This window comes from Cryptomeria japonica, chromosome 3, assembly GCF_030272615.1.
Source record: "Cryptomeria japonica chromosome 3, Sugi_1.0, whole genome shotgun sequence".
Taxonomy (NCBI): domain Eukaryota; kingdom Viridiplantae; phylum Streptophyta; class Pinopsida; order Cupressales; family Cupressaceae; genus Cryptomeria; species Cryptomeria japonica.
Genome location: NC_081407.1, coordinates 191,502,064 through 191,528,617, shown reverse-complemented (window position 1 = coordinate 191,528,617; position 26,554 = coordinate 191,502,064). Strand labels below are relative to the sequence as shown.

General features: G+C 37.0%; 1 protein-coding gene across 1 annotated transcript in view; it reads left to right on the top strand.

The window, feature by feature from the left end:
• The window catches only part of LOC131037327 (mannosyl-oligosaccharide glucosidase GCS1), a 207,367-nt gene that overhangs the window by 2,430 nt on the left and 178,383 nt on the right, over nt 1-26,554 (top strand). Inside the window, exons 5-8 of the mRNA XM_057969439.2 lie at nt 3,500-3,671; nt 11,984-12,070; nt 12,484-12,552; nt 12,847-12,943. Of these exons, the coding sequence (XP_057825422.1) occupies nt 3,500-3,671; nt 11,984-12,070; nt 12,484-12,552; nt 12,847-12,943 (425 nt within the window). The remainder of the gene's footprint in view (nt 1-3,499; nt 3,672-11,983; nt 12,071-12,483; nt 12,553-12,846; nt 12,944-26,554) is intronic.

Genomic DNA, 26,554 nt, shown 5'->3' with positions numbered 1-26,554 from the left:
GATCCTGATCAAGGGTGGAAGAATTGATACCATCTTGTTTATTCAATACATTACCAACATTAGTGTTTTTGTTTTCCTTTGTGTCGAGATAAGGAGAAAGAGTGGGAAAATAATCATTGTCTTGGGTCTGTGGGGTTAGGGAGTCTGAAACTTCATGGTATCTCTCCCCAGCCCTCTCTCTTGGCATGCTTTGACGTCAACTGTAAGCCTCTCATTACTGCTATAAGTTTAGAGTAGAAACTGAAGGCCTGAATAATTTTTGAGACTGAATAGAAGAGGCAGTTATTTGAATTCTGAATGCTTTCAATTTTTTCCCCATTAACTCGATCATCCTATAAAATATCTATATACTTAAAAAACAAAGATAGAAAGAGAACTGTAATACGATTTTACTGGATGATTGTACAGAAAATAATTTAACTTTCTGTAGTATGATTGCTGCTATAAACCAAACTGTGACTTTTGCTATAATATCTTTAAATCCTAGATGAGAAACGCTAGTTCTGAAAGGAGAAAACATGAATACGAATAATAGAAACAGAAAATTCTGAAAATTTTACATGTCACAATTAATCTCTTTTTCCTTTTTTTGTAAAGATTGGAAGAAAAAGTTTTCTGTATGGTTTCCGTCTTTGGAAAAAAATGTACTACTATTGTGATATCATTTTTAGTCAATACATAGAGTAGAGAGAACATTCCCTTGAGGAGGCATGAATATCAACTGAATTCAAGAAAGTCTTTAGGTCCAGTATGGTCACTGCACTTAGAGCATAGTCACCATTTGCCTTTTAAAAATACCTACTTATCAAATCATATCTCCTTGTCTCACATGAAGAACCTATCTATATGTAATGTCCCCTGCTAGGGTCTGCCATTTTCCCAAAGGTTGACATACATTACTATGCATTATTATGTTTTAATTCATATTACTAAACTAATGAATGAATTATTATTTGTAATACACTCAACATTTATTATATTTAGACCCATCTTAACTTCTTTACTAAACCTAATGAGGGATGGGGATTTACTGTCATAGGGCGCTAACACCAATCTACGAGGAGGCTACCTCAAGGTTTCAGGACTCTGTCACTACCCCATCTTGGGCTCACCATCATTTGTGAGGATTTACTCGCCCCTCCCTACACACACTAACCTATCCTCTCATAGGCTCACCATCAAATGAACTCTTTATAGAAGCTCATCTTCGATTGCTACTTACCCATTGATATGCATCACATTGATGGTGTCTATGTTGTTGGTGGTGATTTGAACATCATAAGATTACCTTAGAAGTTCACACTAGCTTTGTGGAGTTGTTCTTTGCATGGCAAAGCAAAGTTTAGTAGAATTTCACTAAGTCATTCATAGTTTCTTACACCTTTAGGATTAGATTAACTTTCTTAAGCCTCAATGCTTTTTATCTTTTTTCAAATCAATCAGATCTCAAGTTCCAGTTGCATTCAAGCAAGAGTTCATCCAAAACAGAAGTCCCCCTTGTGATTAGTTTCTTACACTCTTAGGATTAGATTAGCTTTCTTAAGCCTCAATGCTTTTTATCTTTTTTCAAATCAATTAGATCTCAAGTTCCAGCTGCATTCAAGCAAGAGTTCATACAAAACAGAAGTCCCCATTGTGATTCTAGCCAAGGATGAAAAAATTGCCAAAAAATTGTATGAATCGCAATTTAGCAGGAGTTAAAACCCTAAACGATTTAACTTCGAAAAAATCGGTGACGAATTTTAGCTAAAAATTGTGAGCAAATGCCGGAAAATCGCATTTAAAAAAATCATTTTGTTTTTTATAAAAACCCTAAAAAGGTCGCACAAAATTTGACTTTGTTTTGATCTCGAAAGAAGGCGAAATTAGGCGCGTAGGAGAAAATAGGCATCTAAATACATTTAGGCTTAGTCATAGCATTCGCTGAATCTCAAGGATGAAATTTGAAATCCCTCGAACTTCATAAAAATCTGAAAAATTCGTTGAAGTTCGCCTCAAGTTTGTATCAGACATCGTTGCAATGGCATCCAGATCACATCCGCATCAACATCTATCGCGATCACGTCTATTGCATCGAGCAATGTTTAGTATTGAAGAGATGAATTTTCTTATTAACGTCTGCTAAATACCATCCGCTGAATAAAACCTTTATTTTTTATGTTTTTCTCTTCTCTATTAAACTAAGTAAGTAATGTTTAATGTTCTTTCCTTTATAAAACTAAGCGATTTTCTCCAAGCTTTGAGATAAAATAATGTGATTGCAACTTTTAATTAATGCAATAGGTGCCCCCATTTTCCATTTTTTATAAATTTAATATATTCAAATGTATCAATATTGATTTGTTTTGTTTTTATCTTTTTTAATATATTATAACATTATACTTTGAAAATTAATATTGTAAAATATATTTTTTAGAATATTAATTATTAATAATATATGTGTATATGTGTGTTTTTTAAGAATATTTAAAAAAATTATATATTTTTGAATGTTCGATAAATTTTCCGATTTATTGCCGAGTCCTGATTTTGGGCCAAAAGATTTATTGCCGAGTAAGAGTTTTTCATCTTTGATTCCAACAATATCACATCAAACCATTGAGCTTATCCACACGTCAAGACCTGACATTTGGACCCTTGGAGTCACCTCAAGTGATCTCTTAGTTCAGCATTTGAGGAGATTTTGTTCAAGAGAGGATAAGAAACCCTGGTATTTTATTCTATGTATGAAGTGCTTAAAAACACTTCAACAGTATCCCCACCTCGAGACGTTTCGGGCACTCTGGGACTTGGGGTTCCATGGCCTAAGATAGTCCCTTATACTAGTAGTGACTCAAACTCGAGCTCCGATTTTGATACAGACCTACTAGTTGCATCTGCTAATTAGGCGCAACCATATATCATCTATGTTTTTGTCATTATATATTTTCTGTGTTTTTGCACTTTGCTGTAATTCTTATAAAATATGTATGCACATTGACAATGAAAGCATTTGAATTTTGTTAATTAGTTTGTCAATTCTCATGTGAAATCTCAACTCAAATCTAATTTTATTTTTTAAGCTTCTACAATGTCTATGATGAATGCTTTATCAAATAGTAGGATATAAATATTTGAAATTTCTGTATATTATAAAAATTTTCCTTAGTTTTTAATAGCCATCCCCTAAAAAATGGCCCAAAAGTATCCCCTTAATGCAAACATGTCCCACTGCCCCCTTTAATCCCCGTCCCCAAAACTTGGGGGAGCATAGCTGTTAACCCGGTTAGCTGCCATGAGATTTTGTAATGGGCAATTATTACTATATTATGACTGGAAGAATAGAACTGTTAGCTTGGATAAATAATTAAGAACAAAGAAAAATGAAGAGAACGTAGAAAATTAAATTTAGGTTAAATGTGGAGTTTGTTCTAAAAACACAAAGAGTGAATAGCATCTCCCCGAAAGATACAATTATGGGTTTTATGCTTCGCTTTTGACAAATTGCTCTTTTGGACAGGTATCCCAATGAAAATTCATTGAAAAATGTCCATCTTTTCTTTTACATAGCTGATGAAGGAGGAAACATTGTAAAGTTGGGTAAAAGTGGTTCAACATCTGGTATCAACATTCCCCTTGTCTCAGGGCATCATGAAGATGTTGGTGGCTGGGAACTACATGGTGAAGGGATGGTAATTTTTTTTTTCTTAGAATATACAATGTAGATAAGCTTTTTTATTTTAGAATATTTAGTTTAGATAAGTTTTTTTATTTTTAATATTTAGTATAGATAACCTTTTATGTTTGATGCATATTTAATATTCACACATTCATTCACACCTTTGTTACTTGTGACATTCGTTTATATCATCCCTTCCTACTATTTGCAAAAGCTTAATCACTCTAAGGAGAGTTTTTACTATGGCTAAATGATATGAATATGCAAACCACATTATAAACAGCATTACATTATTGGTAATAGTCCAGCATTCAGAATCATGCAATCCACCCATACTCATGATATAATGATCCAGATCCTAGGAGACCTATGTGACTACCGTAAGTGAAAGATAACATATATAATATGCAAAGGAAAATCATTTGACTAATACATATTCAAATTTGCAGAAGACTTTTAGCAAAGAGTGTTACTTCTGTTTTATGCAGAAATGAATATGGTATAATGGATGTCATAGAAAGCAAGGCTGAGAATGGGAATTCTTGTGACTAGAAAGGGGCGATCACATCAAACTGGCTTGCTTAGACTATTCACTATTATTTAATCTCCAATGTGAAGAATCAAATATTGTTACAAATATTTTACAAGAAATAGTTATAGAATGGTTCACTTTACGTACTAGTGTTGCTTGACTATCCAAATGTTGATGGTTGGATTTTTGTTGTTTGGCATTCCATGCCTATGATTGTGGGTGAAATGGTGTGTAGGTACCATGTATGTAGAGCTGTCGATTGCAAGGTGCTATATGAAGGACTATTGAAGCTAAGTTAGGCAACTGCATTATGATCATTTGCCTTTTTTTTTAAGAAACGATGGCCCCCGTTTTGTTTTTAACTTTATAGTGAGCCATGGAAATTGAATGTGGAGTTGTTGAAAATTGTACCATTTTGATTGATTGTGTAGTGCCCTACCTTGAACACTTTGAATAGCTATTGTGTGTGCTTTGGCAAGTGTGAGTAGTGGCTGTTTGTATGATTTCATATTAAATGACTATGTCCAAGTGCTTAGGATCAGTTTGAAGGATGTTTGGTTTATGCTAGCTCAAGAACAGGAGGATGGCTTGGGGAGTTCTATATTGAATATTGGATGCAAACTCAGTTATTGAGGGGTGATCTCACTGGTTATGTAGAAGATGGAGTATGGATCATAACAGAGAGGCTCCTTCTTGTGTGGACCCTCAAAGCACTTCTTATGAAGATGCAACTAAACTGCGTCATTCACCTTGAAATCATGAGGTGTGTGGTGTGCATAATGGCACTGCTTGTAGTTTGTTGCTAGCACAAGAGAATTTGTTGAACCTACTAGTCTACTCTTTAAATGTGTTTTATAAATTTTTCTTCTTTATTTGCTTCTTGTTCTTGTGTGTGTGTGACTTTGTAGTGGGTGGTGCACAATAGGATATGTCCAAGGGTGTTATTGATTGGAACCCAATACATGTCTAGAAAGGACTACACCTCGTAGAAGCAAATATGATTGGTAAGTGAGAGATATGATTGGTTGTAGATATATAAGGATGTAAAAAGGTATGCTAAGAGTTGTAGAATCTGTCAATTCACAAAAGGTGGAAGCCAAAATGTTTGATTATATAAGTCATTGTCAATTCTAGAGAAACCTTGGGAAGATATAAGCATGGACTTTGTATTAGGACTGCCGAAAACACAAAGATGTTATGATTCAATACTTGTAGTTTATAGATTTTCAAAAATGACTCATTTCATGGCATCCAAGAAAACTAATAATCTGATATTCATAGTTGACATATTTTTCAAGGAGATTCTTAGATTACATGGTTTGCCTAGAAGCATAGTTTTTGACAAAGATACCAATTTGTTGGTTATTTTTAGAGGACATTGTGGGAAGAAATAGAAATAAATTGGAAATTCAGTTCGGTATATCGCTTGGAAATTGATGGTCAAACAAAGTTAGTAAAAAGATTTTTAGGAAACTACTTGAGGTGTTTAGTAGGTGATTTGATAGTTAATTGAGATATGGCATTAACACAAGTGGAGTTTGATTATGATAATTCGCTTAATAGCAATACATGGAAAACAATATTTCATACTGTGTATGGTCAAAGTCCTAGAAATGTATCAAATTGAGGGATATCAGAGTTGAATATAAAATAAGTGCTGAAATAGGTGATTCTATAGATCATATGAAAGAATCGAATGAGGAAATGAGGCAATAGCTGGAGAAGATGATTAGTATAAAGAGAAGGCATATAAGAAAAGGAGACATAAGGAATACGGAGTGATGGCGTATTTGAAGAAAAATAGATTTCCACAGGGTAAGGAAGAAGTTTGGGCCATACAAGATCATAAGGAAATTCAATTCCAAAAAATTATATGAAGTTGAGTTACTTGGAGGATTTGACATATCATCAGTATTTAACATTGCTGATTTGTTTGACTAACATGAAGGAGAGTTGGAAGAAGGAAGTGTAGAAGTGAATTGGATGAAATAGATAGCCTCAATATCTTGGATCATAAGGAAAGGGACTTGCCAATGAACTATCTTGAGCTTCCAATATGTGGGGAAGAATCAGATGGAGTAGGGGAAGCCACAATTAATGATTTAAAAGGGTGTAAATCAAAATTAACAATTGAACAACAAATGGATTTCTTTTGCTGGTTGGATCTAGCTTACCAAAGCAGTTGTATAGGTTGTTCCAACTCAACTCCTTATCCTCATCAAAATTCTGAGCATCATACAAGAACTAATAGTTACCCTGCAATGAAAATACTTATGTCAAGGTACCCAGGAGACCTTCAAATATCCCCCTGGAGGCCTGGAAGGACATCTGTAACTGCAAAACTAGAGGGGGGTGGAATATAAAAAACACTGAGCATTTCAGCATACTTTATCAATGAGATGAAGATCCATTCTCCCTCAAAAAGGCATGCATTTTTCGGAACTATAGGATCCTCAAATTGAGCCTCCCAATGATAACTAGAAACTTCAATTCTCTGTAATCACAAGGCATATTAAAACAGACATGCTCCACCCAATCGAAAGAATCACTTGGAAAGTTGGCACATGAGCAACACTAAGGTTTTGGGAGGATAGTTGGTATGGATATTTCCCACTTGGTTTTTATACTCACCAACCTCATTGAAATAGTCTTCAACAGCAAGGGCTTGTTACAGTTTCTTATTATTCTCTTGGATGAGCCAACCAAAGAAATTCAAACTTCCATATACTTCATCAATTCCACGCCCCTTCAAACCCAATTTCATTAGTTAAAAGAAGCCTGAGTAAACTGAAAAATACATTTCCTTAAGTGCAATGTGGAAATTCACAAACAGAGGCGAGGGGACAGTAGCATCAACACACTGAGAAATAAACATAGACCCATAGAATACAAACAAAAAGTTACAAGTATTAAGGGCTATACTAATCCTAATCCCGTAAAAAATACAACACTTGCTGTGGTTTGTTGACTGGGAAACTCCCAAAAATGGGACATTGAATAAATGAGGTTGGATTGGTCTAAGCATGGGCCCAAACTGTAAAAGAAGTGACCAAACAATCTTTCACCTCTTCATCAATTGCTCTTATGCAAAACAGATTTGGAAGAAGTTAGCAGGTAAATTCTTTCATTAAGAACCTGCTGAACAATCCATCAGAACATGCCTATAGTTTTATTCAAAAGTAAATCAGACACGCCTCTTCAATTAGCTCTTGGTTATAGTTTATTGGAATACTTGTCTTGGAATGAAACAAGAGGATTTTGAAAATTTCAGCCGAAATATAGAACAAATAGGTGGAATAGCAACAATGCAAGTCCATAGAGCAATTTTAATATACGCTTAAAGAATGGATAACAGGTTCAGCTAGACAAATATGTTGGATCTAAATATAGGGTTCAAGTTGATGGTGTGTGTCATCATCTAAGATGCAATGAATTTGCTTGATTGTTGAGCTTTTTCCACATGTCAACATGGCATGTGCTATAGAGATCTCTTATGATGGACTGATCTAAGAAATATTCACATCTTGCTCATTTGTGCATTCTTCATGGTAGGAAGTTGGAAAACAGTGATCACCCAAGTCTTCATGTGGAAGATGATCTTCTGCAAGGAAGTGAAAAACTACTAGAGTGGTCTTGACTTTATGGTGCCCTTGAATTAGCAATAATGAAGCTCCAAGCTTAAAGAACTAATGTTTGGCTTTATGTTGGCAAACTCATTCGGTCTAGTATTGTGAGGGCGCCCAAAGTTCAACAGGTTAGAAAGTTGTTCATGACCATTGTGTACTAGTGTGGCAAGAATGCCCAACCAAATTGTGCTGGGTTAATGCAACAACACACATATAGATGTCTTGGTTTCCACAACTCAAACTTTTGATGGGGGATGGGTCCTGTTGTGACGTTTCACAACATCACCCCATTACAAATGGGGACCCCCTTCTTTTTAGGCCCTTTCGGTCTTTTGGCTTTGTTTTTTGGGTCTTTTCGCAGCAGTCTCTCTAGTCTCTTTGCGTTGTAGGTGTTTGGGGGGTTGAATTGGTCAAGTTTGCTTTTCGTTTGAGTGATTTTGGTGAAGTCTAGGGCCTGTTTCGTCAATTTTAGGGTTTCTACCTTTAGTCCTAGATTTTAGGGGTTTCTGCTAGGGTTTTGGAAAAACTGAACATGGAACTAGAATCAGGACCCTTCAAGGAGCCTCCTAGTAAAATTTGAGCAAAAACAGAGCACCTATTTTTTATGGATTTTACTGAGCCTCAAAATTTCTTCATTTTACCAAAAATTCGAACTTACTATTTTTAGTAATTTCAGTTTTTAGTAAGTTTCTATTTATAATAAGTCATTCTTGTGTCTTGTTTTGGGGTCTAACGCTGACGTTCTGAAAGTTTCTATTTTTGGAAATTTTATTTCTGACAGGACCATTCAAGCAGGCAATTTAGATCAAGCATTCATGACTACTTCTTTATCCGGAAGGTTTGAAAAGCAGATAGTATCAGTCAAAATTGGCTAAGTATTGGAAGCCCATTTCTAAAGTGGAAAGCTTGAGAAATTTGTCTCTGTTCGAGAAATCACCTCAAATCCATATATGGTAGCCTGATCTGGAAGAAGCTCAGAAATTCACCTAAGTCAGGAAGAAGAAAGCAAATCATGAATTCCTCCACACATGGAAAAATCCGCCCTACTCCTTAGGAGGGTGCCAAAGTGGAGTGGTCAGGGAAGGATAGAAAAGTTGTGAATTCCTTGGCTTAGGTAGATTTGCGCCCTAGCAACTAGGAGGGTGCCAAAATAAGGGAGACAAGGAAAAGATTGCAAAACAAGTGAATTCCTTCCCTAGTGACAAATGCCGCCTAGGAATGATGGAGGGTGCCAAAGTGGAGTGGTCAGGGAAGAATTGAAAGAATCATGAATTCCTCCACCTATGTAAAAATCTGCCCATGAGTGAGTTAAGGCGCCAAAATGAAGAATGCATGGAAAGCATGAAAGATGATGAATTCCTCCACCTGTGCGAAATTCCGCCCAAGCATTGTGGAGGGCGCTAAATCCAAGGGATGAAGGAAAGTCCAACAAATCATGAATTGCTCCCCTTATGCAAAAATCTGCCCTACTCCTCAAGAGGGCGCCAAAATGGAGAAGTTAGGGACGAATGGAAAAAGTGTGAATTCCTCCTTCATAATCAAAATCCGCCCAAGCACTGTGAAGGGGCGTCGAAATGAAGAATACATGGAAAATGTAAAAAATCATGAATTCCTCCCTCCTTGAGGAATTGCGCCTTGGCCAAGAAAGAATGTTGAAATGGCTAAGTGAAAGAGAATTGAGGAAATGATGAAATTCCAATACATAGGGAATTCCATGCAAGGTGGAAAACTGAAAATTGGTCTAAGGCATGAAAATCCAAGGGTCAAGGAGGAAATTGAAGGTTAGGAATGGATTGAAAAAGCAGAAAATCCCCTTGGCAAAATCCATTTTTAGACACCAAATCTCGTTTGAATTTCAAATTTTTTGCAGATTTGGATTCATAGGAGAATTTTCTATTTCTTGGACCTGGGACCTAAATTTTAGGAAAGTTCCTAAAAAATAGGAGATGTGAAAAGCTGGTCAAAAAGCTCCCTGCGGACATGATGAATTCAAAGAGCACAAAAATTCCTTCCTCAAGGAGCAAATTTCTTGAATTTCTTCTCCAGTTCCAAAATGTGCCCAAGGTTGGAAACAAGACATAAAAATCAAGGTTCAGGAAGAAAAATTCAAAATTTAAAAAAATTCCTTCCACAGGGAAGAATTGCGCCCAAGAAGAAGAAATTCTAGGAAAGTGAAAATTGACTAAGTGTTGGAAATTCCTTCCTTCAGGACAAAATTCTTGGGTAATGTGAAAGTTGGCTAAGGCATGAAGGAATTCCTTCCTCAAGGGGTAAAGTAGAATCAAGGTCAAAATGAGGTTAAGGAGGAATTTTTCCTCCACATCAAAATTCCTTCACCATGGAGAAAATGCGCTCCTGGAAAGGAATGGGCGCCAAATAGGAGATGGTGGAAAATCATTAAAAATCTCCTCCAGAGCAAGGAAAGTTCGAGAAACTTCAAGAAAATTCTTCATGGATCAAATTCTTCTCTCTTGAAGTTTTCTCTCTCCAAGGTTTTCTTGCCAAGTGGCAGTCGAGTCAACGGACGTTGAATTAATGAAGCATCTCTTTGCATGCAACCATCACATTTATGGCATTATGGCAGATTCCTTTTGCATGCAACCGTCACGTTCAGGAGATGATGGTGCATTTATGACATCATGGGCGATTTTTGCATGAGGGTACATTCATTGCATAGTGGGTACTTTTTGAATGTAATGGTTATTTAATGCTTTATGGGTGCCATTTTTGGAAGGATTGTAATTAATTGTATATGGGCTTTATGGGGTATTTATTGCTGATTCCCACCTTTTTGCATCTTGAGTGGGGAATCTTTTAGGGTGAAACCCTAATTAGGGTTTTACATGTAATCATGGCCCGAGGCCTATATAAAGGGGGTGACCCCCCTCTTTTGTAAAGGAGGGAGACTTTGTATGAAATTGTTGCAATGAGTTTTTGAGAAAATAACAGTGAAACATTGTTCTATGATGGTGTCCACTTGAGTTATTTTTTCAAAACTTGCATGGTTTCACCTTCCTCACTTAGAGTAGAATTTTATTTTCTCAGTTGTTAGATGAAGTGCTTTGATTTCAATGGAGAATGTAATGGTGTTTGATGAATTCCCATGGTTCATACTTTTTGCATCTTGCTGATTGTAAGTTGCAGTGTAAAGTTAGCTTGAACCCCCAAATTTATGCTAAGTTTGATTGTGAATAGTTGTTTGGATTGCGTCGTGTTGGGTATTCAAATGCACTTTCTCAATGTGAAAATCCTTCAACATCCTCAAAAGATTGCACCGGTTCTTGCAGAGTTGTAGTTGATCTTGGCGAAGCAGAGCTTGGTTTATTTGGAGTTCGTCCACTAGAGCACTATCTATTGATATCACTGCCCTTAGGAGTAGATTTAGATCCTTCTAAACCCTTTTTCCCTTTATTTTCAGTTCATTTTAGTTCGTTCAAAGCAGCAGCATCGCAGATTTGCCATATCCGATGATGGAGTTCCGGCCACAACAAAGAAGTGAAAGAATGATGCAAATGTAAGGCCCCTTGGATTACCAGCAATCACGTCAGCCAACTGAGTCACGTTTGTAGCATAAAGGAACCTTGGAGTCGATTGTTTGAACTTCTTGCAATCTTAGCATGCAATCGCACTTTGATCAAGAGAGAGTGAAGTGATCGTTAGGCAACTTAATTTTGTGTTCGACGTAGTCATAAAAAACACGTCAATAGGTCCCAATGGAATACTGCGTAAATGTCTCTTGCAGATTTGAGCATCAATTTCCACTATGGAAAGGACCCAATGATTTACCATTTGAGCTCATCCCATTCAACAATATTTGTGTGTCATACTTTAGCTATGTGGGTTTCCTTCCAACTCTAATTTTCTGTTTCTTTGTTTATTTAGGATTTGTTTTAGCATTCCAAGGGCTTACATATTACAAGGCCTAACTATTTATTAGCTAGTTCTGTGACCTAATATTTGTGGTATGCTTTTCTAAACCCTGTTGGCAGTGTAACCCATAATACTTGCAATACATGACAATTTAATAGCTACACTAATTCTAGGAACAATATTCTCTGTTCTTTTAGATACATTTCTTTTTTCATTTGCAATTGCAATTTGCACTGTAGTACACACTTTTTTTTTTCTGTCACAATTCTAAAGTTTTCACTATTTAATGCTTTGCAGGATAACATGGAAGTCCATTATGCAGGTTTCAAAACACCTCACATGCATAATTTAACTGACCTTGTCCGGAAAACTTTGGCAAAGCAGGTATCTTTACCAACTGAATCAAGATATAGGACAATAAAGGTTGGTAAATGGAATAAGATTATTTGAGAATGTCATGCAAACAGAAAATGCGGAAAAAGTTTTAAAAGTACAGGTGTGAATCTAGGGGCCGGTGATAGCAAGGTTGATGAAAACTTGCTTAAGATGAATATGCTTTTTAATTTTTTTTATAGATTTTATATCCAATGACATCGTTTCTCCTGTTTTAGGCCCCCAGTACAAGGCATTGGGAGGATCATACGAATTCTGTCATAATTTTATTTTTTAACATTGTAATTAAGTGTCGTAAAAAATAGGACAATGCATTTTCCAAATGGCAGAAGGAATGACTCAACATGTGACTAGTCTGAGTTAAAAAATTCCAAGGTATTCACGCGTAACTAATTTGATTACAGACACAAATGGTGGGGCGGCTACAGTTGCCTGACACTTCAGAAGAGTCTTCAAACTTTATGATATTTCAGGTACTTAATGATGAAAGATGAATGGCCTAATAATGGATTTTGTTTTTCCATTTTCCTCTTATGGAGATGTTTAGCTTGCCAAGCTTGTCAAAGTGAATACTTGATGTTCATCTGCTGCATTTGCATGTTGTCATTTAAAGCCATTGTAATAGTACGTACTGCCATATGAAAATACTGTATTTGTCTTGGAAGTCTATACATAGAAGCAGGCTTAAACTATTTTTAAAAAGAGAATATAATTTTAATATTTTTCCTGTTGTTCACTTCTGACTGCGTAATTTGAGTTCCAAACAGATATCCAGTAAGATTCCCTTTGAGATGGACCTGGTTTTTGTATCTGGCACAGATGCACAGAATCAACAAGTACAAGAGCGCCTTGAAAGTCTTTCAGGTATAATTTTGTGCTGATGCTACTTTTCAAACCACCAGACAATTTCTCAATATGAAATGTTTGGAAAGAAGTAAATCTTCTATAAGATGTGATTTTTTTAGTGTAGGGGGTTATAAATTATAATCTATGTAATTGCTGTAGATTCTTGAATATATTCATTTCAATTTTTTTTGTTAGTACGTTGATTGTAAATTTGAGGGAGATGCTTTTCTCAAATTATTCATGCTAGAGCTCATTTGTGTTTAAATAAGCATTGGACTTCACAATTATTTCAGTTAATTTAAAAGTGTAATCAAGGTTGAAGTCAAATAACTTGTTGTTCACTATTTAGGGAAAATGTAGTTAACTGTCATCAAGATAATATAGCTTATTTGAAGCTGTATAGTAATTAATTGAAATTATGTACAAGCTACAGTAATGTCCTCTTGTAACTTTTTTCATGAGTGTTTGATAGGTTTTTGAAAAAGGTATTTTCAGGACTTCACAATGTTATTTCTAGCTATGCCGATGCTGAAGAAGTGGAATAGAAATCTTATGAACTAGTTGAATTCCTTTATGTAAGAAATTGTAGTGCAACATTGGAACACATGATTGATTGGTTAATCTCACAAGTCAGGCCTGATTGCAGACAGAGAGTTTGTGAAGGGGAAAAGAGACGTTACACCTTTTAATGGGACCATTAGCATCAAAGTGACAGGCATATTGCATAGATGGCGTGTGGAATGGAATCTAAATTGTCTTATTAAGAATCAAATTGACATTCATCCCTCCAAAATGATTTATTTTTTTAAAGAAAAGAGTCAAACTGGAAACATTAGAAAGCATAGACCAAATATAGAGTAGAATTTTTTCTTCTAGATTTGTGCTCAGCTTTGTCAAGAAGTAAACTGTGTTGTGTGATTCCACACAATGATGCAACGATTTTATACATTGTATTCTACCACACAAAATACTAACCATAAGAGAATACATGAACGAATCATAAAAAGGGGCATATGGGAAGTGAAAAGTGACACCAATTTTAGGGTTGTAAAATAAAATCATTGGGGCTTCATACCTCTTTTCCTTGTTGTGGCATGTTCACCTTCAGAATATTGGGAGAGAGATTTTGCAATGCTCAGTTTGTTGTGCCTAGGTCTAATATATGCTACTAGTTATGTCAATGATCATGAAGTGGTTGAACGTGTGAGTAGTAAGAGGACCAGAAACCTCCACAATGACATAATTCTTATGTGAATTGGTAATGAAAAGGTACTATTACTCATTTAAGGTTATGAGTGATCAAGGAAGAATGCTTATAGGTTCAATATATACTACTAGCCATGTCTATGATCATAAAGTGGTTGAAGGCGTGACTAGTAAGAAGACCAGAAACCTCCACAATGACATAATTCTTATTTGAATTGGTAATGAAATGGTACAATTGCTCAATTAAGGTTATGAGTGATCAAGGAAGAATTTTTAATAAGCAAAACAATTGAAGAAAAACTGTGGTCATATCACTTGTTGCTAAATTGCCTAATACATGTACTAGTTGGTATTAATATGCCTGTTTGATGCCTTTAGCCTTTAGGGCATCGAAGGTTAAATTATAAAGATACTAAACTTGAGTTTAAAGTTTTTGTCCCAGTGTATTACATGACTTGATAATTTTAGAGAACTTATTTTTAATGTTTATTAAAGCCTTCAATACTAATTAACTAGACTAGGTTGAAACAACAAAAGACACTTATTTTTTCAATGCATATCTTCCCCAACAATATAATATCTTAATGCAAAATCCTTTTATTCTTTTCCTCACACACTCCCTAGTTATAGTCACAGTACAAACAAGCGTCAAAATGTTTTTCTTCCAAACCCTAAGATAGGATGGAATATCGTAATTTAGTGAGTTCAAGAAATCCTTGCCTTCAATCATGCGAACTAGGAAGTAGAACGGATACCATGGTTAATAGTTGTACAGCTGCTGCAGTGCTGTAATTTTCTGCAAATTACTAGTAAAAGGTCATATAGTCAACTGTGTGGATGCTCTAAAATCGCTGCTTGTGGGAAGTTGAAACCCTAGGCAAAGCCATATCCTTTGCAATTGAATTAGAAATTAGAATCCATAGAACAACTAACATACCTGGAAACAAAAGCAATTAAATCCAAAAATAAGCCCCCCCAAAATGATCATCATCAAGAAGATATTAAATTTTTTATAACCAATTATGATAAACCTACTAATCTAACTTCCCATCTTGCCCCTCTCCATCCAGCTGCTCCCTGTCCCCCTCCCCTCTCAATCTGAAACTAATATTTACTGAAGGCAACTTGAAGTACTATTGAATCTTTAGATAATATTCTAAAAGAATGCAACAATGAATTACCATACCAAGCAAAAGTTACCTTAAAATTCAAACCCAAAATCCAAGTTTCATCTTGGGGCCATTCTCATTTCAAAGTAATCCTTTTCAAATAATGTAAAAACGTAAATAATGCAAGGACAACTACTTATAATCTTCATCAAGGTCATCATGACTCTAAATGACTAATTAGGATAAACTCAAACTAAAAGTTATTGTATTGAACTTGAAACAAGGGACAAAAAATGAATATTTAACAAAAGGAAAGGTTTAAGTTTGTAACAATACCCAATGAAATTTTTACAACCAAACACACATCAACTATTTAATTAAGAAAAACAAAAATGCATCATAAATATTATGATAAGAAAGTTCTGAGGACTTACTCAATTAAGGAAGACTTGTGGTTAAAAGTTTGTATGGGTGTAATGTATGAACTATAAGGAAATGTTCACACTTACTAATTACATATGAATTTGCATACAGCTATCATGTGCAGTTCAATGTGGATGGCAAGTTTGTCGGATATTAAAAACTCTTTTTTAACTGGCAATTAGAACTATATATCAAGCAGTCATAAGAGTTCTGTGGAAGGCAAAAAAATGATGGCTTAAAAAAGCCCTTGATAATACATAATGTTCTGGAGGCGTCCAAGTGGAGTGAATAAGAAACAAATTTGTCAATACAGAATGGTCTGGAGGTTTCAAGTGGAGTGTATAAGAAACAAATTTGTATGTAAAGGTGAAAAACGGAGATATGGTTACCATGGTGATCCATGTTGATGATTTGATTGCTGTAGGTAATAATCTGAAATTCATTGATGAAGAAAAAGCAATTTTGAACTGACTGACTTGGCATTCTGCATTATTGGCAAGGAATTCAAGTATGACAAGAAATAGACAGGATCTAAATATCTCAATCAGAGTATGCTGTGAAATTCCTTTAGAAAGTTAGATTGAAAACTTTCAATCCTTGTGATACAAGTATGATTATAGGTAAGGTATCACATACATTTGATGAGAAGTGGTATTGGGGACCTATTGGTAGTTTAATTATCATACAAATACTGTGATCAATATTAGATTTGTTGTAGGCATGCTATCCGAGTTTTTGAATTTGGTAAAGTGTATTAGAATGCATCTTAAAAAGTTCTCTGCATATCAAATGCACCTTGAATTTTGGTTTTCTATTTGAGAAGACTAATAACTTTAAGTTGAGTGGTTATATAGATTCAGTTTAGGCAGGTTGAAAGGATGAGAGGAAATCTACTTTTGAGGATATGGTATCAGCCTAGGATCTAGAATAAAGTCATGGATTGTCAATAAGTGGTGTATATTAGTGTTGTGACGTATTCACACATCGCCACATTGCAAATGGGGACCCCTACTTTTTGCTTTCTTGGGTTTGTTTTCTTGGTCTTTTAGGTTCTTGTCTATTAGTCTTTGCAGTGAAAGTTGCCAGAGAGATCATTAGGATAGCAGGGTCTGCTTGAGTTAGGGTGAGTCAGTAGGTGGTCCAGGTTAGGGTCTCTTTGAAAGCCTTCCTTAGGTCAAGTTTTGCTCTTGTTGCTAGGTTATGTCTTGTCTGAGTTTGAGGAAGTCAATGAGGCTTTGTGAGTGAATATCATCTTTGAGGGTTTGAGTTTGGTCAAATTGATGAATGATGAAGTCCTAGGCATGGATTGATGTGAAGTTGACCTATTTATCCTTTTGGGATGCCTTGGGCAAGCCTAGACTTGGAGAGTTTGATGAAAAGGTCAAGATTTGAACCTAAAATACCAATTTCGCTCTTGACCCTTCCAAAGGGTCCAAAGCGAAATCCTTGGAAAAGACCTAATTTGTCATCAAAAGTATTGAATTTATATCACCTTGAAGGCGAATGGACATGATTAGGATGAAGGAACGACCTAACAACCAAGTCAAAGGGCAAAGTTGAGGGGAAAATGAGAAAATTTAAATTCACCAATTTCACTCCTGACCCTTCCAAAGGGTCCAGAGTGAAATTCTAGGATAGGTCCTGTCCTTCCAGTGGTACTTGGGAAATGGCTAAAATGTCCTTGTAATCCATTTTTTTTGAGCCAGGAACTCCTCAAGGTGGTTTGTTAGAGGTAAGAGCAATGTGATTGAGGTAGAAGCCTGGATGTTTGAGTGGTATCTAAGGCAAATTCACAAATTTCGCTCCTGACCCTTCCAAAGGGTCTAGAGCGAAATTTCCCAAAAGGACCTAATTCTTTACCTACGTCATTGAATGGCTGAACAAATTTGCAAGGATATGGAAGGAAATGGATCTAGGATCAAGTCTAAGGCAAAGCCAAGTCAAATTTGAGGTGAATTGAGCCTAGAAGGGAAATTTCGCTCCTGACCCTTCCAAAGGGTCCAGAGCGAATTTCTCCATAATGCATTCTACCTTGCCCAAAACTATGAACTAATCCTTGTCCCAGGCATTTTTGAAAGCAAAATTCTTGTTTTGATAGGGAAAGGTTGGAGATGAAGTCAAGATTTGAGCCTAAGCTTGAATTTCGCTCCTGACCCTTCCAAAGGGTCTAGAGCGAAATTCTTGGGAGACCTTATTTCCTCACTAAAACCTTGAAGTAAACATCACTTTGAGGGTAAGTTGACTTGATGGTGATAGAAGAAGGTTTTAGAAGTTAGATTCAAGGCAAAGAAAGGAGAAAGGAGGTGTGAAATGAGCTCAGAGACAAATTTCGCTCCTGACCCTTCCAAAGGGTCCAGAGCGAAATTTCCCATAAGCACTATTTTCTTCCTTGATTAAACCAAAATCTTAGTTCCTTGGACATGTTTGGGAGTGGATTGATATATTCTTGCCTTTTGAAGTGATTGAAAGTGAAGGAAATGAAGGATTTTGGCCTAAAACTTGAATTTCGCTCCTGACCCTTCCAAAGGGTCCAAAGCAAAATTCCTAAAAACGCCTATTTTCTCCCTATTTGAGGTCAAAACCTTAGTTCCTATGGCGTGGTAGAGGGAAGATTGGTATGTATTTGCCTTGCAAGGTGGATTGGAGTAAAGGAAATGATGGGATCAAGCCTAAAACTTGAATTTCGCTCCTGACCCTTCCAAAGGGTCCAGAGCGAAATTCCTAAAACCTCCTTTTGCTCCTAAGTTTGTATCAAGTCTAGTGTTGATTGAGGTGGATTAAACTTAAAGGTATCCCTAGGCATCCATTTGACTGAGTTGTGATCACAAAATGCGAAGATTTTGAGCTAAAGCATGAATTTCGCTCCTGACCATTCCAAAGGGTCCAAAGCAAAATTCCTTATAGGTCCCGTCCTTGGCCAAGGCCTAGAGCGAAATCCTCCTTTCAGGCCTTTTTGAGGGTCAAATAAGTGTTGTCTTCATGAGAAAGAGATCGAAAGGTCAGAATCAAAGTAAAACGAAGTAAGAAGAAGGAGGAATTCAACCTAAAGGAAGAATTTCGCTCCCGACCCTTCCAAAGGGTCCAAAGCGAATTTCTTCATGAAGCACTATACCTTGCTCCAACTTACAAGCTAACTCATTCCCAAGCAATTTTGAAGGCCAAAGACTTGTTTTTTAATGATTAAAGGATGAAGAATGGAGCTTAGTGAGGGAAAAACAAGCAAAGAATGAATTTCGCTCCTGACCCTTCCAAAGGGTCCAGAGTGAAATTCTTAAAAGCATCTAATTTGCTCATGTTTGAGATCAAGATATGGATTCCTAAGGCTTTGGTGGAGAGAAGATTATTATATACTTGCCTTGAGAAGCAATTTGGAGCAAGGAAGTGATGGAATTGAGTCTTAATCATGAATTTCGCTCCTGACCCTTCCAAAGGGTCCAGAGCGAAATCCTTTGAACTCCCTATTTTTCTCCTTGTTTGAGCTAGGCAAGAGGCTAATTATGTGACCATGATGGGAGGAGGTTTGAAAGATTAAGTTCAAGATTGTGAAATGATGAAAATGTGAGGTAAATTGAGCAAAATGACAAAAATCGCTCCTAATAGGGCCTGTCCCTGGAGAAGATCCAAAGTGAGTTGATCTTAATGCTTTCTTGTTGATGATTTAAGATGGAAAATGTCATGTTAGAATGAATATATCATGTATTCTTAATAGTCTTTTGTTTGTTTTGTAGGTCAATAAAATTGAGATGGAGAAAGATCAAGCCAGGACAAGGGCGACCTATTCCAGCTCCATCATCAGGACACCTTAAATGCATGGAGCAGGACTCAAGGTGCTTTTAAAGCGTTGGAAGACGTCAAGTGTTTAAGGAGTTGCAAGCTATCCTCAAGATCTCCATTCTACCACACAAAGAAACCACAAGATATCAGAAGAAAGAACTTACAAACAATTCAAGGGGAGGTGAGCTACCAAAGGAGGAGTGATCTGACCATAAGGAGGCTTCATCAAACATATGAGAGTCAAGGGGTTACATCATTCACTAAGTACCTCAAGGATGAAGGAAGATCAATCAAGGTCAATGCAAGGGCAAACGCAAGACAAGGTGGCATCCTAGTCACCATTCCTCCAGTCAGATAGCTCCACCTCAACATGACCAGATTCAATGTACCTGACTCAACAGTGATGGCACAAACTTCGATGTACCTACCCTTGCTTCCTATTGGTTCTCAAGTATTGAATGCAATTTTCTCAGTGGCAAAGGAAGTTTGTTGTAACAAACCCTAATTAGGGTTTTCATCTTGTAATCCTAGCCATTGATTGTAAATCAATCTGAGCCATTGAAATGTAAAGAGCTTTCTATATAAAGCTCTGGCTCTTCATTTGTAAAGGATAATAGTTAGAGAATAGTCAATAGTGAATAGTCAGCAGATAGAATAACAATTAGAGTAGATTAGGAAGAAAAGGCAAGAAATTGTTGCCTTGATTGTAAATGAACTCTATTTTCATTGAAGTTATGGTGAAATGTGTCGTTTCTTTACAATATGCATGGTCTCTTGTTGAATCTTCATTTTAGATGATGGTTAATTAGATTGAATGAAGGAAGTCAATGAATGCACTCACGTGGAATCCGCCTAGTCCAAACCACTAGCCTCTTGCTGACTGTAAGTGTGCCCTGTGTGGTCAACTGGCACAGAATGAGCTTAATCTCGAGTCGTTACACGTCTATTTTTCATGCATTATCTTGAATGGTGATCAGTGTCTGATGGTATACGATTTGAGCATATTTGAAGCATCCTTTAGAAGATCGCATTGAGTTGGTGTTGAATTGTTCAGCCTGAAGGTGAGACCCAACCCAGTAGGATTCCAACCAGTTGTTCATCCATCTTCTTGCATTCTAGGTCTTAGATTAGACTCTCTAAACTCTACACCTATTACTATTTCTTCATTCTCCCGGTGAGTTGATAGGACTTGAGTTCTAGCAAATCAGACACTCAGGCATTTGGATGTAAGTCCCCTTGTGAATCCAGCATAATCACATCACACCAACAGAGCTTATCCACACATAAAGACCCTACATATAAGAACCTTGGAGTTGCCTCGATTGATCCTTAGGCGAAATCTTCAACATTTGGGGAAACTTTGTTCAAGAGAGGATAAGATACCTTGTTATTTTATTCTGTGTTCGCATGTGCCTAAAAAACACATCAACAATTAGTCTTATTATCTATTTGAGTAGAATATAAAGTAACCTTGGATGCCTCCTACAAGGTTGTCTGAATTATGTAAATCTCAATTAATATGTAGTAATCTGTAATAGTTTTAAATTATGTAAATCTCAATTAATATGTGAAATGTGACAACCCAAGCACCATATAGCTGACCAAAAATTAATGTTTCCATGCACGAACTAAGCGAATAGAAGTGCTTCTTATTGTCTTTTCACCTTTTTTATACATAATGATATTATCTTATAATTTTTGTCCATCATCATGAATGCCACTGAGGTTACATCAAAGCAACAAATCAAAAATAGACAATAGATCATGCTAATTTGTAGGGCTCAATCAATATCATAAATTTAATCCTGTCCAACTTCTACGTACTTCTGGTCTAGAGTGTAACAACAAAAGGATTTGCCTCATACCTGTTGCGACCTAATCACACATCACCCCATCCCAGATAGGGACCCCCTAGCTTTTAGCCCCTTTTGGTCATTTGGTCTTGGTTTTTTGTGTGTTTTGGTGGCAGTCTCGTCAATCTCTTCGCTTTGCGGATGTTCAGGGGTTAGTTAGAGTTGATCTGCTTCTCTGTTGAGCGAGTTTTGTGAAGTCTAGGGCCTGTTTTGTCTCTTTTTAGGGTTTCTACCTTCTGTCCTAGATTTTAGGGGGCTTCTGTTAGGGTTTTGGGAAAACTGAACATACAACTGGAATCAAGACCCTTCAAGGAACCTCCCAGTAAAATTTGAGCCCAAATGGAGCGACTTTCTATTTTTAGAAAGTCCCTATTTTTTAGGGATTGTTCTGGGTCTCGAAATGTTGTCATTTTGCCAAAAATCAAACTTAATATTTTTAGTAATTTCTATTTTTAGTAACTTTCTATTTTTAGTAAGTTTCTATTTTTAGTAAGTCATTCTTGCACCCTGTCTAGGGGTCTAACGCTGACACTTTGAAGGTTTCTATTTTTGGAAAGTCAATACTGGCAGGGTCAGTAAGACAAAGCGACAAGGATCAGACATTCACAGACATTTCTAATTCCGGAAAGTTAGACAGCAGACAAAGAAAGCCAGAAATTGATCAAGTGTCGGAAGCCTATGCCTAAAATGGAAAGCTCAGGAATTCACCAGCATTCAGGAAGTCATTCCAAAATTGCAAAAGGGTTAAATTATCCTAAGTCTGGAAAGTTGAACTAGAAAAACTCCATGAATCCATGGTAGAGTGAAAACAGCGCCCAAGGATGCACTTGAGCACCAAAATGGAGAAGGCAAGGATAAGCGGACAAATTTCATGAATCCTTGGCCCATGGGAAAATCCACCCAAATGTGGACTTGGGCGCCAAAATGGAGAAGGCAAGGATAAGCAGACAAATTTCATGAATCCTTGGCCTATGAGAAAATCCGCCCAGATGTGGACTTGGGCGCCAAAATGGAGAAGGCAAGGATAAGCGGACAAATTTCATGAATCCTTGGCCCATGGGAAAATCCACCCAAATGTGGACTTGGGCGCCAAAATGGAGAAGGCAAGGATAAGCGGACAAATTTCATGAATCCTTGGCCTATGAGAAAATCCGCCCAGATGTGGACTTGGGCGCCAAAATGGAGAAGGCAAGGATAAGCGGACAAATTTCATGAATCCTTGGCCCATGGGAAAATCCGCCCAAATGTGGACTTGGGCGCCAAAATGGAGGAGGCAGGATAAATGAAAAACTTTCATGAATCCTCCATAGGGGTGAAAATCTGCCCAACTGTGTACTTGGGCGCCAAAATGAGGGTCTCAAGGATTCACAAAAAATTCCATGAATCCTTCACATAGTGAAAATTCCGCCCCAGGAAGTGATTGGGCACCAGAATGGAGGAGGCAAGGATAAATGAAAAAATTTCATGAATCCTCCACAGGGGTGAAAATCCGCCCAACTGTGGACTTGGACACCAAAATGAGGGTCTCAAGGATTCACAAAAAATTCCATGAATCCTTCACATGGTGAAAATTCCGCCCCAGGAAGTGATTGGGCATCAGAATGGAGAAGGCAAGGAGAAATGGATAAATTGTGAGAATCCACCACCTTCGAGAATTCCGCCCTAACACCTGGGAGGGCGCCAAATAGCAAGAGCCATGGAGAAAGTGAAAAAATGAAAATTCCTTCCTCAGAGAAGAATTGCGCCCAAGAAGAAGAAATTCCAGGAAAGGTGAAAAATTGACTAAGTGTTTGAAATTTCTTCCTTCAGGGCATAGTTCTTGGAAATCATGAAAATTGGCTAAGGCATGAAGAATTTCCTTCCTCAGGGTAAGGAACAAATTTCTTTCCAAAGGAGAATTTCCTTCACAACAGAAATCACACCCAAGGATGAATTGAAGATAAAATTTCTAAGGCAAGGAAGGAATCAGGGATGAACTGAACAAGAAATTTCCCCCCAGGGAAAAATTTGAAAAATCCATTTTCAGGGCTCAAATGACCTCCAAATTTAGAAATTTTTAAAGATATGGATACGTGAGAGAATTCTCTCTCTCTTGGACCAAAACCCTAAAATTGTGGAAATTCCTAAAAAATAGGAGATGGTGGAGAATTGTTGAAAATCTCCTCTAGAGAAGGGAGAGTTCAAGAAACTTCAAAAAAAATTCTTCATGGATCAAATTCTTCTTTCTCTTTCCAAGGTTTTCTCGCCAAGTGGCAGCGGAGTCAACGAACGTTGAATTAATGAAGCATCTCTCTGCATGCAGCCATCACATTTATGGCATTATGATAGATTCCTTCTGCATGCAGCCGTCACATTCAAAAGATGATGGTGCATTTATGGCATCACGGGCGATTTTTGCATGAAGGCACATTCATTGCATAGTGGGCACTTCTGAATGGAATTAATTGTATATGGGCATGATGGGTTATTAATTGGAGATTCCCACCTTGTTGCATCTTGAGTGGAGAATCTTTAGGGCAAACCCTAATTAGGGTTTTGCATGTAATCATGGCTTGAGGCCTATATAAAGGGGTGACCCCCTCATTTGTAAAGGAGGAGAGATTATTGTCTGAGATTGTTGCATCAGGATTGTGAAGTAGCCAACTTAATGCATTGTTCAATTTGATGGTGTATTCTTGTTCTACTTTGGCAATCTGCATGGTCTTGCTCTCTTCAATTAGATTAGATTTTCTTATGAGTTGTTAGAAGAACTGGATTTGATAGGAGAACTTGTTGCAGAATCCGAGCTCATACTTTTGGTGTGCAACTGATTGTTGTATGCCGTGCAAAGTTAGCTTGAGCCTGTTGATGTGTATGCGTTTAACTTCGGTCATCAGTAGAGATTGATCGATCCGATGGTCTGTTTTGATGATCTTAAAAGCCTCCACACACCCTTTGAAGATTGCACCGCCTTCGTGTAGTTGTACTTTGCTGGCGAAACAAAGAGTGGTTTGATTTTGCATAAGTGATCCCGTCTCCTGTTCTTAGGATTAAATTAGCCTTAGCCTAGTTTTCGTCTACCCTATTCCTATTTACTTTCTGCATAATTGAAAACCTAAAAGAGCCAAAACCAGTACTTTCATTACAAATCATCCATACGGAAATCTTTGAGCTCGCATGAGCCTTCTCCAATTGAACACACGTAAGGCCCCTTGGGTTATTAGCAAACCCATCAAACAACTGAGTCACGTCCACACACTGAAGGAACCTTGGGATTAGCCGTTTGAACTTTAAGCAAACCTAGCATACGGATTAATCTTGATCAAGAGAGAATAAGGTGACCGTTGGTGACTTTATTCTATGTTAGACGCTGTCCTAAAAAACACGTCAACAATACCCAAGAATTAGCCAACAACTCAATCTTAACACAGCCTGAGAGTCACAACTTGCAAACAAAGCCAGATAACACCAACTGAAATTAAATTTACAACCCATTTGGATACTGGGCCTTATATGATCACCAGAACAGTGCAGGCTGCTGTCATTGATAGGTTTATTGAGGGTTCTATAAGGGTCTCACCCAAAGAAAAAAAGGCTGAAGAACATAAATCCATTATCATGCATGCCACTAAGGCTATGTCAAAGCAATAAATCAAAATAGACGATAGATCATGTTAATTTGAGGGAGCCAATCAATATCATAAATGTCCAATTTCTGCATACTTCTGGCCCAGAACGCAAGAGCATAATGATTTGCCTCATACCCAAGAATCAGCCTACAACTCAACCTTAACAGCCTAGACCCATAAATTGCAAAGTTGCAAACAAAGCCAGATAACACAGACTTAATTTAAATTTACAACCCATTTAGATCTGGGCCTTATATGATCAACAGAACAGTGTAGGCTTCTGTCATGATGTGGATCTACTTTTACTAAAATAGAATTTACTATTCTTTTACATGTTTGCAGAGGGAATGTGAAGAAACTGAACTACAATCTCTCTGACAGCATTATCCAAGGCCAAGCCATTGAAACCACCATAGAAAATAGTGAATGCTCAGATCATACAATAACTAAAAATTGATTTTCCCCTAGGATGGAATTTAGACCCCGTAACGCCCAAACAAATCCAGATATTGCAGACTAAATCTATATAAATTAGTTTTTTAACCATACTTTAACCTCCAAGCCAGATCAGAAAACATCTCAAATGTCAAATTGCTTCACATAAAACTAATCACTTTTGTTAAATAAGCTTTCCTCATTACAAAAAATAGGCTACTATGATAAAAATGTCATTTAGAGTTCATCAACCACTGTAAAAAGAAAACCATCTGTGCAACAAGACCGACATTATGATCGATTTGAAAAAAGTCAAGCAGCTGCATGAACCATCTAATAGGGAAAGCTCAGTAGCAAGCATAAAGTCTTGGCAAATTTCTGCAACCTACAAGAGATGGAAGATAGATGCAGTTATAAAGGATAGAGAACACACTGCAAAAAGTGAAGCTGCCCTGCATCACAAAATAGACTGTCCATGACCTTACGGAGTCAATCGTGGCAATATCACTACTAGACAAGCACAGGAAACATTTGGGAAGACCATTAAAAGGCAACTGAACCTGCTGCCAAATCACGAGTCAATGATGGGAGGAGATCTAAAAATGGAATGATCTCTGACTCAAATTAGGGAGAATCCCCTTTAGAAGAGACAGAATATCCCATTTACCATGGTGCTCGCTGATCCTAGCCAAGATTGGGAGTTGATCAACTCTAGTATTCACAAGAAGATTAGCTACCTTATTATCCTTCTTGAAGTAATGTCTGAAATAAATGTTTTAAAATGTTGAGCTATAAGATTTGATTCCTCTATAATATTATTCAATCTCCAATCTTCATGTGATTAATTTTCAAACTGTTGATGGTAAACTTGAAAATTTGAAATTGCCCTAATCTTCCAGCCTTTTGCAATCCATAGAAGCAGCCGGCTTAAGACCTTCAAGAACCACCAAAACTTCAGTTTCGTTATTAGTTTTGTGTCCCTGATAAAAGGATCCTTAAATAAATTGCCCTGTGTTGGAGTGGATCAATTCCTCAGCCCCTGTGTCACCCATATTGCCACATGCAGCACCATTGAAGTTTAACCATCCAATTTTATCTTATGAAAGCCTACTGTTGGCAACGTCCACTACTGTTCTTCAGGTCTGGATGAGTTATCTGAATTCCTTGTTGCAGAGGAGGAGAATTGATTTGCCAATTTGGTAGGATCCAAAGTTCTCAAGA